Source organism: Huiozyma naganishii, chromosome 7 (assembly GCF_000348985.1).
Source record: "Huiozyma naganishii CBS 8797 chromosome 7, complete genome".
Lineage (NCBI taxonomy): Eukaryota > Fungi > Ascomycota > Saccharomycetes > Saccharomycetales > Saccharomycetaceae > Huiozyma > Huiozyma naganishii.
In genome coordinates, this window is record NC_035928.1 from 87,413 (window position 1) to 100,986 (window position 13,574).

A 13,574-nucleotide genomic window follows, 5' to 3' on the forward strand; every position below is an offset into this window, starting at 1 on the left:
AATGCTATAACAACATGGTCGCCCCGACCCGACCAATCATAACACGATTCACATTATCAACCTCTACAGTTGCACCTCGGCAGAAAACCTGCTTTTCTCAACTAATTAACATATAAAAAGATCATGTATAACCGTCCATTAGAATCTCTCCTACCTCGCTCTTTTTTTTCGTAGCTTTTTTCTGTATGTTTGGGAACTTCCTTTGGGAATGGACTCATGACCCGTTACCCTATCTAATACAGTACTGTGAGCTATTATAAACCCGACATGTGAGTATACGAACTCGAGACATGCGGATGGCCCGTTATCCGGAACGTATGTAAGCCGCAACGTATCTGCACCGACATCTCTCAAGACCGTCTCTAAATCCAGGGCCCCAGCTCACGAACAAGTCTTAGACAAGCAAGTACAACTGATATAACTAAATACTTTACGTATACGGCGTAAATACACAATACCAGAGTCCTTACACACTTTACTCAATCACAACCTGCTTTAGCTCTTACAGCAAGTATCCCTACTGTAATTATGTTGGGATAATAGTGCTATGCTCTGGCTCTACTGTGCAAGAAAGCAATGCGTTCCGGGTAACATAAAACTGTCTCCAGTTGCGAGAATCACGTGATCAAAAAACTTTTTTCTTCGTGCGGAATTCAATTCCTCTACGTCTTCTAAAATGGTTCTACCAGAATTGGCCCGATAGCTGCAGGTTTAGACGACTGAAAGAGCGTTGCCCAGCGTAGAGACCTGCTGAATAACAATGTGGTGCTACCATGACTTCAAGGTCTTTTGTGTTTCTCGTATATGCCTACTGTGCTACCGCCTTATCATACATTTCTAACAATGGACCAAATATCTTATAGAATGTTGCTGTCTACGAACATTATGCTATTATAGCGTATTGCCTGTAAATATACAATTTATCTTAAACTGCCTTCAACGCGTGAATTTACCACTTTCCCATCACGTGATACAAGGTTTTTTGGGAGGGCTTTCAGGAGTGCTGGGCCGTGCAGAAAGCGGCTGCTCGTCGGGGAACGGCGTTCCCACGTGACCGCCTTTTACCGGTCATCACCCGCCACGGCACACCGATAAAACACCCCGCAGCCCGCAGAAACACCCGCAGCACCCACACACCGCCGTTTTATCGGCCCGGCCGCGCCCCGCGCCCCGCTCTGCGCCGCCCCAGAACCCGCCGCAGCGCGCCGCGAAAGGCGAAAATTTTTCATTTTTCGTCGACGAAGAATTTGCGATGTCTCCCTAAACGCGGGCGCGCCATATAAAAAGGAGCCCTTGGGAACGTTATCTGGGGTGCTCCATGGCTGTGTTCAAGGAGGAAGGTAAGTACACCACACACTCACTCTCCCACACACACAATGGCTGAAGAAGAACACAATTTCGAAGTTGCCGACGCCGGCTCCTCCGCCACCTACCCAATGCAATGTTCCGCCCTTAGAAAGAACGGGTTCGTCGTCATCAAGGGCAGACCTTGTAAGATCGTCGACATGTCCACCTCCAAGACCGGGAAGCACGGCCACGCCAAGGTCCACATGGTCGCCATCGACATCTTCACCGGCAAGAAGCTCGAGGACCTGTCCCCTTCCACCCACAACATGGAGGTCCCAGTCGTCAAGAGAATCGAGTACCAGCTGCTAGACATCGACGACGGGTTCCTGTCCCTGATGACCATGGACGGTGAGACCAAGGACGACGTCAGACACCCAGAGGGCGAGTTGGGCGACTCCATGCAGTCCCAGTTCGACGAGGGCAAGGACCTCAACGTCACCGTCATCTCCGCCATGGGCGAAGAGGCTGCGATCTCCTTCAAAGAGGCACCAAAGTCTGATTAATCGAAGCGGTGCCCCCCCCCCCTCCCCCACATATAGCATACATTCAGGCCTCATCGCCTCCAAAACCCCCCGCTCTACTGCCCCTTACGTATCTCACACCGTTACATAATATGTGTTATTTAATCCGATCATTTCTGATATTAACGTTTCCTATTCGGGGCAAAGTGGCCCAGATCCCGGAAAAACGTGTCGATATAGTGAATGCTGGAAAATTTTGCACGCTTGGTACTCGCCAGCAACCAGCACAGACGCCAGCACTCCAGCGCCATGGACCAGTCGACGTACGAGCTGGACGCAGTCGGGCCAGACGCCCTGTTTAACGACAGGGTGCGCCGGTTCCAGGAGTTTTTGGACACGTTTGCCACGTACAAGGACGCAGTGACGCGTGTTTGGCAACAGCAGCAAGAACAGCAGCACTACGATGAGAAGAAGCCGTTGGAGAGTGGCGCGCCGCCCGCGCGCAGGATCACCGTTTCCTTGGACGATCTCCGCGAGTTCGACAGGTCCTTCTGGACAGGCGTGCTCACGCAACCTGCGTATTTCATCCCGCCAGCGGAGAGAGCACTCTCCGATACGGCAGCGGTGCTTGCGCTGTCCGCCGCGGACGGCGGTGCTGGTGCCCGTGCCGCTTGGCGACTCTCCTTCAGTGGGGCATTGGGGGCACACGCCCTCTCGCCACGTACACTGGACTCGACTTTCCTCAACAAGTTGGTCGCCGTGGAGGGGATTGTCACGCGAACGTCGCTAGTGAGGCCAAAACTGATCAGGTCAGTGCATTTCGCTCAGAAGACCGGCAGGTTCCACTACAGGGACTACACGGACGCTACAACAACACTCACCACTAGTATCCCGACCCCGGCAATCTACCCAACCGAGGACCCAGAGGGCAACAAACTCACCACCGAGTACGGGTACTCCACCTACGTCGACCATCAGCGGATCACCGTGCAGGAGATGCCCGAATCCGCCCCCGCGGGGCAACTCCCCCGTTCAGTGGACATCATTCTCGATGACGATCTCGTCGATAGGACGAAACCAGGGGACCGTGTTGTCATTGTGGGTGTGTTCAAGTCCATGGGGGCAGGTGGGCTTAACAAACAGGACAGCGGAGCGGCACAGCAGGGCGGGTTCCGTACATTAGTCCTGGGGAACGCAGTGTACCCGCTCCATGCACGGTCCACTGGTGTCTCCGCTCACGAGACACTCTCCGACTTCGATATCCGCAAGATCAATAAGTTGTCCCAGCGCCGCGACGTGTTCGAGATCCTCGCCCAGTCCCTTGCACCTTCCATCTACGGACACGAGCACATCAAGAGAGCGATTTTGCTCATGTTGCTGGGCGGGGTAGAGAAGAATCTGGATAACGGGTCGCATCTCAGAGGGGATATCAATATCCTCATGGTAGGTGACCCCTCGACGGCGAAATCACAATTGCTTCGGTTCGTGCTTAACACTGCGTCACTAGCGATCGCCACCACGGGGAGAGGGTCCTCAGGTGTCGGTCTTACAGCGGCAGTCACCACGGACAGGGAAACCGGTGAGAGAAGACTAGAGGCTGGTGCGATGGTCCTCGCAGATAGGGGAGTTGTCTGCATTGACGAATTCGACAAGATGACCGACGTAGATAGGGTCGCCATCCACGAAGTCATGGAACAACAGACAGTCACGATCGCAAAGGCTGGGATCCACACCACTTTGAACGCAAGGTGTAGTGTCATCGCCGCGGCAAACCCGGTCTATGGCCAATACGACGTCAACAGGGACCCACATCAGAATATCGCTCTACCAGATTCGTTGCTGTCCCGTTTCGATCTCTTGTTCGTCGTCACGGACGACATCAACGAGATCAGGGACAGGTCCATCAGTGAACACGTCCTCAGAACGCACAGGTACTTACCGCCAGGGTACCTCGAAGGTGAACCCATCAGGGAGAGTATCAACCTCAGTCTTGCTGTCGGCGTCCCAGACGCGGACGCAGCAGAGGACGCCACGGGACGAGGCAATGAGGGCCAACAGGAGGAGGACGACAGTGTCTTTGAGAAGTTCAACCCGCTGTTGCAAGCAGGTGCCAAATTGGCAAGGAACCGCGGGGACTACAACGGGACAGAGATCCCGCAATTGGTAGCGATCCCGTTCCTCAGGAAGTACATACAGTACGCGAAGGAGCGGATCACGCCGCAGTTGACGCAGGATGCAGTGAACATCATCGTTAAGCAGTATGCGGAACTCAGAAACGACGAGAACACGAAGAAATCACCCATCACGCCAAGGACTCTAGAGACGTTGATCAGACTCGCCACTGCGCACGCAAAAGTGAGATTGTCAAGGACGGTCGAAAGGAGAGACGCGCATGCTGCAGCAGGACTGTTGCGGTTTGCTCTTCTGGGGGAGGACATTGGAGACGATTTGGCAGATAACGAGTTCGACTCACCTAGAAGGTCCCCCAAGAAATCACCTAAAAAGAAACCAAGAGTGTCCACCACGTCATCACCATCGAAGGCATCGTCTCTCTCGTCCACGCCAATGGGCGTCACCTCGACACCAAGAGGTACACTCAGGAGGCTGAGACTGGATGATGAGGACTATGAGGACGCAGGAGAGGGTGCTGGTGACAACAACGACGCACAGGAGGCAGAGGTAATGTCACCACTGGCACATGAGGAGGAGCTCGAGTTGCAGAGAAGGTTAGAAATGGGTCTGAGAGTGTCCCCAAGACGCCAAGAACAGTTGTCGTCGCCCAGTAAAAAATCCGCAGGGCCCCTCACGGAACGTGACACTCCAAGTTTGCCCAACTTACCAGCGGGCGATCAACAACAATCGCAATCACAAATACAGTTACAGTTACAGTTACAGCAAGAGGAGGAATCTGCACAATCCTTCGCCAACGTCGAAAGAAGCAGCATTTCAACGAGCAGATTATCATTGATATCCGGTATCATCGCCAAACTGATGCAAACAGAGTTGTTCGAAGAGGAATGCTACCCAGTGAGCGCCCTCCTTGATAGAATCAACGAGCAGGTACCAGAAGAAGACCAGTTTACAGCTCCGGAATACCTCGCTGGACTAGAAATTATGTCTGACAGAAACAACCTCATGATAAGTGAGGATAAAGTCTGGAGGGTGTAAATGTTCAAGGCTAATATATATGTGTGTTTTATGTGTGTGTTTTCTTTAACCCACTCGTCTTATTAAAAGCTACTTGTACATGAAAGCGTCGACAGCTCTTGGAGGGTACAGCTTATCGGTTAACAGTCCCCGGCTATCACCGCTCCGTTATAGTGTAGAACCTTCTCGCAATAACTCTTTTTTCGCAATGTAACGTTGTACGATAAGGCTGAAAAATATTGCTGGGATGGCGTCGACTTTTGATTAGCCACTCTGGCGTTCATTACTGCTGGTTGTCCATTGATGGGTGGTTCAGTTCGTTCCATTGGTGTTATACAAGGTTAGTACTCGATAGGAATTGTGTGGAAGACATACTACTTTGTTTAAAAAATAAAGTATTCCCCCCCACGGTTTCGCCATGAGCTCGAACTCTTTTGTATCGAGTCCGCTGGTGAGAGACTCGAAGTTGCTGATTCCGAAGCCGATAAGCTCGAGGCCTTACACTCTCCCATTCTTCCCGATATATGCCACTTTCGCTCACATATACCTGAAACAGTATGACCGGTACATCAAGGGTCCCGAGTGGACGTTTGTTTACCTTGGTACCATTGTCACCTTGAATCTGTTGGTTTTGCTCATGCCCGCCTGGAACGTCAAGATTAAGACCAAATTCAACTACTCCGAGGTGAATCACCTCAACGAGGCGTCGCATGTGTTGATCTACACCACACCAAATAACGGTGCTGACGGTATTGTGGAAATTCAAAGAGTCATCGAGGATGGTGTATTGCAAACTTACTTCACTTTCCAAAAGAAGAGATTCTTGTGGGAGGAGAAGGATCAATTGTTTTCCAGTCCAAAGTTTACCATTGATGAGGACCCGAAGATCAAGGATTTCCAACAGTGTCACGGTAACACTGGCGATCTGGTCCATTTGAAGAGACTGTACGGTAAAAACTCGTTCGATATCCCAATCCCAAGCTTTTTGGAGCTGTTCAAAGAACATGCAGTGGCGCCACTTTTCGTGTTCCAACTGTTCTGTGTCGGTCTGTGGTTGATGGATGAATTTTGGTACTACTCCCTGTTCAACTTGTTCATGATTGTGTCGATGGAGGCCGCCTCCGTGTTCCAACGTGTCACCGCTTTGAAAGAGTTCAGAACTATGGGTATTAAACCATACGACATCAAAGTTTTCAGAAACGGCAAGTGGCTCACTTTGCAAACTGACGAACTTTTGCCAATGGACTTGGTCTCTGTGCCAAGAACCGCGGATGATAGCGCACTACCATGTGATTTGATTCTGGTCGACGGTAGCTGCATCGTCAACGAGGCCATGTTATCCGGTGAATCCACCCCATTGTTGAAGGAATCCATCAAATTGCGTCCCGCTGACGACGAATTGCAAATCGATGGTGTTGATAAGATCTCCGTTCTGCACGGTGGTACCAAGGCGTTGCAAGTGACACCTCCCGAGGGTAAGTCCAGCATCCCATTGCCTCCAGACAATGGTGCGCTAGCTGTGGTCACCAAAACTGGGTTCGAAACCTCTCAGGGTTCCCTCGTCCGTGTCATGATCTACTCTGCTGAACGTGTTTCCGTCGACAACAAGGAGGCCTTGATGTTCATTCTGTTCTTGCTGATGTTCGCTATTGTCGCATCGTGGTACGTTTGGATTGAAGGTACGAAGATGGGGAGAATTCAATCGAAGTTGATCCTGGACTGTATTTTGATCATTACCTCTGTTGTGCCTCCAGAATTGCCAATGGAATTGACCATGGCAGTAAACACCTCGTTGGCTGCTCTGTCCAAATTTTACGTCTACTGTACGGAACCGTTCAGAATTCCATTGGCTGGTAGAATCGATGTGTGTTGTTTTGACAAGACTGGTACTCTGACCGGTGAAGACTTGGTGTTCGAAGGTTTAGCAGGTTTGTCCGATGACAAATCTGACGTCCGTCACTTGTGTGCGGCTAACAACTCTCCAGAGAAGACCAGTCTGGTTATTGGTGCTGCTCATGCTTTGGTTAAACTAGATGATGGTGATATCGTGGGTGATCCAATGGAAAAGGCAACTTTGAAGGCGCTTGGCTGGAATGTCGAGTTCAAAGATACCACGACAAAAAAATTACTTGGTAAGGTTCAAATTCACCGTCGTTTCCAATTTTCTTCCGCTTTGAAAAGATCATCCTCGATTGCTTTGCATGACAAAAACTTTTTCGCAGCTGTCAAAGGTGCACCTGAAACAATCCGTGAAAGATTGGCTGTTGTCCCTGAAAATTACGATACTGTTTACAAATCGTTTACCCGTTCCGGTTCAAGAGTGTTGGCCCTTGCATCTAAGAGTCTTCCAAAACTGAAACATTCTGAGATTGAAGATATTAAGCGTGAGGAAATAGAACAAGGATTGGAGTTCAACGGGTTCCTTATTTTCCACTGTCCTTTGAAGGATGATGCTATTGAAACCATCAAAATGCTAAACGAGTCTGCTCATCGTTCTATTATGATTACAGGTGACAACCCGTTGACTGCTGTGCACGTTGCCAAGGAGGTCGGGATCGTTGATGGTGAAACGTTAATTCTTGATAGAGTCAGCGAATCCGATGACAAACTTCTTTTCCGCAACGTCGAAGAAACCATCAGCATGCCTCTGGATCCATCTAAAGATACATTCGACGGCGCAGAACTGTTTGGCAAATACGATATTGCTGTTACTGGGCATGCCTTGACCATCCTAAAGGACCACAAACAATTGAACGACCTGATTCGCCATACCTGGATTTATGCACGTGTGTCTCCGTCGCAGAAGGAATTTATTTTGAATACTTTGAAGGATATGGGCTATCAAACTTTGATGTGCGGTGACGGTACTAACGATGTTGGTGCTTTGAAACAGGCACATGTTGGTGTTGCTCTATTGAATGGTACTGAGGAAAGTTTGAAGAAAGTTGCTGATCAACGTAGAATGGATAACATGAAGGAAATTTACGAAAAGCAATGTGGCTTCTTTAAGAGATGGAATAAGCCACAACCACCTGTCCCTGAACCTATCGCGCATCTATACCCTCCTGGACCATTCAATCCCCACTACTTGAAAGCACTTGAAAGTAAAGGTAATGTGATTACTGACGATATTAGAAAGGCAGTTGCTGAAGCTATGTCAAAACCTATTGAGACACCTAGTGCGACTGAGAAGACTCCCGAAAAGCCATCTGGAGCTGACCTTGCCGATATGTTGATGAGTAGCGGGGTCGATCAAGGTGGCGACGACACACCAAGTTTGAAACTTGGTGACGCTTCTTGCGCCGCGCCATTTACCTCCAAGCTGGCTAAAGTTTCTGCTGTTACCAATATAATTCGTCAAGGTCGTTGTGCTTTGATCAACACGATTCAAATGTACAAAATCCTGGCGTTGAACTGTTTGATCAGTGCCTACTCGTTATCGATCATCTACATGGCCGGTGTGAAGTTCGGTGACGGTCAGGCTACCGTTTCTGGTTTGTTGTTGTCCGTTTGTTTCTTGAGTATTTCTCGTGGTAAACCACTTGAAAAATTGGCCAAGCAGAGACCACAAAAGGGTATTTTCAATGTCTACATCATGGGGTCAATCTTGTCCCAGTTTGTTGTCCACATCGCCGTCATGATTTACATCACAAACGAGATTTACTTGTTGGAACCAAGAGAACCTCAAGTCGACTTGGAAAAGAAGTTCACCCCATCGCTGCTCAACACGGGTATTTTCATTCTTCAGTTGGTCCAACAAGTCTCTACTTTCGCGGTGAACTACCAAGGTGAACCGTTTAGAGAAAATATCATGAACAACAAGGGGATGTATTACGGTTTGATTGGTGTCACCACTTTAGCAGTGGTCAGTGCCACTGAATTCTTCCCCGAGCTGAACGAGGCAATGAAGTTCGTGCCCATGGACGATCTTTTCAAGTTCAAGTTGACGTCTTGTTTAATCTTCGACTTTGCCGGTAGTTGGGCCTCCGAACAATTCTTCAAGTACTTCTTCATGGACGATAAGCCAAGCGACATCAGTGAACACAAACTGAAAATCCAGCTGTAAGATATTGGCATGTGCATTTATAAGCAGTTCCTTTTTATAACGTTTAAACAAAAATTTTGTCTTATTTAACTGGTCTTCGCGAAGTCTTCTAAGCGGTACTGCAATATCACCAAGGGATGCTAGTTGTCCATCGAGACACCATCAAAGGTCGGATACCTTGCCGGTTGAGGTCTAGTAACCCGCTCGCCTGAACCTACCCTAATTGGTCATAGAAATTACGCTCGCCATCTCCTTCCGTTTTCCGTCACTGAAGTGAAATCGCTCGATGGACGTGAGAACTGTAAAGGGAAGAGTATAAAAGGTGACGCTAAATCTGAACATCGGGACGTTGGGACTTGCTGATTCCTGGGGAATACAGAACTCAATTGCCCCAAAATAGAAGTGCAAGGATGCCGTTTCAAGAAGATTTTGCCGTTGAGCAGTTTATGGACCGTTACGAGACTGGGATCAGTTACAATCTTGGTGAAACCTGCTGCCACTCACTGACACTAGCTGAAATATCTCAACTTTCCAATGACAAGCCATTTCAATTAGACCCAGATATGAGACTTACCTATGGTGCTATAAAGGGCTCCAAAGATTTGAGGACACTCATCGCGGGGCTTTATGGGGTTCAGTTTAGCGCGGACAACGTCCTGGTCACAAATGGTGCTATTGGCGCGAATTTCCTGCTATATTATACGCTGGTTGGGAAGGGTGATCATGTTATCTGTGTACATCCCACGTACAGTCAGCTTTACAGTGTACCAAAGATGTTTGGCGCTGAGGTCACCCTCTTGGAGCTGTCCGAGAAGGATTCATTTCTTCCCAACTTGGATACCTTAAAGAAGGCAATCAAATCCAACACAAAATTGATTATTATTAACAATCCTAATAACCCACTTGGATGTGTCATATCTGATGAGTTGTTGACCAGCATCTGTGAACTGTGTAAGGAAAAAAATGTATACTTGCATTGCGATGAAGTTTACAGGCCAATATTTCATTCTTTGCCCTCTGGAGTAACCACCCCACGGAGTGCAGCACAGATATACGACAATGCAGTTGTTTCAGGGTCTATGTCCAAGGCGTTCTCTCTCGCTGGTATACGTTTGGGATGGATAGTGAGTAAGAATGCCAAGCTTCTACGTGATGCAGCTTCCAGGAGGGACTACAATACGATATCTGTGAGTATGGTTGATGACGCAGTAGCACAGTATGCTCTGAAGAACTGCGATGCTATTGTAAAACGCAACTATGAGTTGTGTTTGGAGAATTTGAAGATTCTTGATAAGTTCATGGATGGAAACGCGGATATTTTCCAGTACGTTTGTAAACCTCAAGCGGGCACCGTTTGTCTTATCAAAGTTTCGCAGATCGAGGACACGTTGTCATTTGCCAAGTTTCTCGCAGAAGAATACAGTGTGTTGACCGTACCCGGTGAGACCTTCGACTTTCCTGGCACTCTCAGAATAGGGTACGCTAATGATACGAAGGACTTACAGGAGGGACTACCGCTGCTAAAGAGTGCATATACCAATTGGCTCGCTCGTGAAACCGTTGACGGGAATTGAACAAGCATAAATATTAATACATAATTAAGTGTAACGGTTCAAATACAGTTATATAAGAACTTTGTCCTCAATTATTCCAGTTTATGGTGGAAAAAAGTCTGATCATTTATAATGCTGTAGAAGTTTGCCTTTTCCAATGGTGTCGTGTCGTATAGGTCTCTGCATTCTATAATCTTCAACTCCGCGCTCTTCATTCCCTTTACACTACCCATTTTGCCCTTAACATCCCCACTGGAGAGCGCTTTCGTGACATGGAGGACTCTTTGAATGACATTTATTACGTCGTTGATTTGATCCTCAAAACTAGGCAGAGACGACTCGTTCTGTAACATCTTGAAAACTCGATCTACTATCAACGCTGAAAAAAGGTCACCGACACCGGTAAAATACGAATCTATCAGTGGTATATGGAATATCCTTGCCTGCTCGTTACGCATCGATGCGACACAATATATGTAGCCATCATCGTTAAATATTTTTGGAGTACAGGACGTTACTATGATGATCGGTATACTCTCATGAAGGAAGGACAACGCAGATTGTAAGTCCGACAACGAGTTAATCTTTTTTCCGCACAATATCTCCAGTTCAAACTGATTTGGGGTTATGATGTCAACCCCGCTATCCGAAGACAATGCAAGTTCTCTGTACTTCGGTATCACATCCTCATTGACGTACAATTCTCCCTCGTCACCCATAACCGGATCCATCAGCCACAGAGTGTTCGGATTGTCTCTCTTAAATTTAGAGTAGTGTCTCCCCATGCACTCGACAGACTCGGCATTGGGAAGGTAGCCGGACAAAAGTGCATCGTAGTCCTTTGAGAACTCCTGGAACAAACCGGACAACAGTTGATTCAATTGATCTTGAGTCGTAATCGTCCCAAAAACTTTGTCCATACCATATCCAGTGTGGTTAGAAAACTGAACTGTGTTACAACAGTCGACATCCCACCCGAGACACTGCAGCGGGAATGTAGCTGCTTTGTTGCCGACGTACCCATGCACAACGTGAGACTGGGTAGCAAGTAATCTGGGCATTACTTTTGTTTAGTGGTCTATATGGAAGAAAGAATGCAGTGATGACAGAATGCAGTCGTAGCAGAATGCTAAAAGGGTCGGCACCTTTTTATAGAGGTAATGCAGCGTATTTTGGGTGTGGGTTAGTCATAGCACCCATTCTTCTTTAGAGACTGTCGTGCTTAATTTTTTCTTGGACTGTCGGAATTTGAATCTTCCTGAATTTTTAACGTTGTGATAAGCGACGGAAACTTTTGGCGCAAGATCCGATAACATCATAAAGTGCGGTGAGAATGGGTCGTGGGAAGTAAAATTCTTATAGGAATAGCTGTAGAAACCGTTGTTGTTGGCACCTAAAAAATATTATGCGGTGAAGCACGCTAGAGAAAAGCAGGATCGGTTTTGTGGGCGAGTAACTGAATGTACAACCACATCTGATATTGGCAAGCATTGGACCCACTAGTAACTTCATTGCGTGTTCATAGTTCCAATTTTTAACTTGTGGATCTGCTTTGCCCCAAGTGTACTTGACAGGTATGCGTTTTTTCAAATAGCGTGTGTGCGCTGTGGACTAAGACATCGTTTCTTTTATGGTAGCAGCTAAAGGTTCTTGTTTTTGCACCATCAGCCAAGGGGTACTATCCTTCTTATTTCTTTCAAGGAACGCCGTCAGGGGGGTGTATTTGATGCCTCGTGCGTGTCGTATGCCAATTCCAAAAGATGAATTTTTCTTTCATTCCCAACATCTATCTTAACCGGAAAATGGATTACTCCAATGTTCCTTTCTTACTACTTCAAATATCTTTACAGACATTTGGCTGTAATGGATGTCCAGCTTAAAACTCACCTTTTTTGTGGTGTGGTGCGATATGTCTAAACAGCTCACTGACCGTTAGTAGCACTTTATAATTGAAGCACGGTCTTGGTACCAAAGGCACATATTATTCCCAACTGATTATATACTTTTCCGTTTATATGTCTACATGTGAAGATCCTTTTTAACCGGCCGAGGGTCTTCCAGATCGTTTCACGAAACATAATTTTTATAGCTCTTATAAATATCTGTTAATAGTTATTTTCGTAAAATTTGAGGGCGTGTGGTCTAGTGGTATGATTCTCGCTTTGGGCGATTCTTAGGTACACCTGAGAAAAATCACTTAAACATGTGAGAGGTCCTGGGTTCAATTCCCAGTATGCCCCAAATTATTTTTTTGTTGTCAATTACTGTGAACGGCAATTGTAGGTCACCAACGCAACTGCGTCGTTCATACCTCTTCAGTCTACACCATCAGCCTATATACAACCACACACCGGAAAATCCCAGAACTATCAGCCTCATAATACACGCATATAGCCATCGCGCCTTACGTATAGTACAGCGTTATTTTTTTTAACACTATAATCTTTTGGCTTTCTTCCATCGTTAAAGACCAACTGTTGTATGTCTACATTATGATACCGACGCGAAATGGCCGAGTAGTCTCTAAACTATAGTCAGCGTGGTGGTTGTACAGCCTTTTTCGAACATGGAAATAGCAATGGGTGATTGCTTCTATAAACTGCTGTCCATACAAATAGTGATAGTGTTTATTCTAACACATTCCCCAATGGCAGTTGCGCAAATGAGGTGGCTTGGAACAAATGATTAAGCTGTTTACTCTTTTCTTCCTTGCAGAAACCTGCATTGAAAAATCTTATTTTGGTCTCGGTAATCGATAATTTTAGGGTAAACGTTTTGATAGTTCCAAGCTGCTTAGCGACAGCCGACATCTCTATCTTTTGCAAATGTATTATTTAATATATTACGCCGATCTTGGGGTGTTTACTGGAGTTTGCCGTGTTGCGTCATTGTATGCAGTCTCGATGATATGGCCATCAAAGTTTCCTTGAGAGGGGCTTGAATCATATAACTCATCGGTCTACCCCCGAAATTAAGTTTGGGTAATGCGCAGCTTAATTTTGACAAAATAGGAAAGGAGGG

General features: G+C 47.1%; 5 protein-coding genes and 1 non-coding gene across 6 annotated transcripts; 5 read left to right on the top strand and 1 right to left on the bottom strand.

Annotated features, from left to right (window-relative positions):
* Positions 1 to 1,376: 1,376 nt before the first annotated feature.
* HYP2 (translation elongation factor eIF-5A) lies at positions 1,377 to 1,850 on the top strand (the record flags this gene model as incomplete). Its single annotated transcript, XM_022608906.1, has 1 exon — positions 1,377 to 1,850. The coding sequence occupies one exon, from the start codon at positions 1,377 to 1,379 to the stop codon at positions 1,848 to 1,850; it is 474 nt and encodes a 157-aa protein (XP_022465355.1).
* Positions 1,851 to 2,051: 201 nt separating this feature from the next.
* Positions 2,052 to 4,976, top strand: MCM3 (MCM DNA helicase complex subunit MCM3; the record flags this gene model as incomplete). Its single annotated transcript, XM_022608907.1, has 1 exon — positions 2,052 to 4,976. The coding sequence occupies one exon, from the start codon at positions 2,052 to 2,054 to the stop codon at positions 4,974 to 4,976; it is 2,925 nt and encodes a 974-aa protein (XP_022465356.1).
* Positions 4,977 to 5,373: 397 nt separating this feature from the next.
* SPF1 (ion-transporting P-type ATPase SPF1) lies at positions 5,374 to 9,021 on the top strand (the record flags this gene model as incomplete). Its single annotated transcript, XM_022608909.1, has 1 exon — positions 5,374 to 9,021. The coding sequence occupies one exon, from the start codon at positions 5,374 to 5,376 to the stop codon at positions 9,019 to 9,021; it is 3,648 nt and encodes a 1,215-aa protein (XP_022465357.1).
* Positions 9,022 to 9,410: 389 nt separating this feature from the next.
* On the top strand, positions 9,411 to 10,574 carry KNAG0G00550 (uncharacterized protein; the record flags this gene model as incomplete). Its single annotated transcript, XM_022608910.1, has 1 exon — positions 9,411 to 10,574. One exon carries the CDS (start codon positions 9,411 to 9,413, stop codon positions 10,572 to 10,574), a length of 1,164 nt encoding a protein of 387 aa, XP_022465358.1.
* Positions 10,575 to 10,645: 71 nt separating this feature from the next.
* On the bottom strand, positions 10,646 to 11,614 carry BUD16 (putative pyridoxal kinase BUD16; the record flags this gene model as incomplete). The annotated part of the gene is made up of 1 exon (XM_022608911.1): positions 10,646 to 11,614. The coding sequence occupies one exon, from the start codon at positions 11,612 to 11,614 to the stop codon at positions 10,646 to 10,648; it is 969 nt and encodes a 322-aa protein (XP_022465359.1).
* A 1,070-nt stretch (positions 11,615 to 12,684) lies between these two features.
* KNAG0Gtrna2P lies at positions 12,685 to 12,793 on the top strand. Its single transcript has 2 exons — positions 12,685 to 12,721; positions 12,757 to 12,793. It is a non-coding gene; the product is annotated as a tRNA-Pro (tRNA).
* Positions 12,794 to 13,574: the final 781 nt, after the last annotated feature.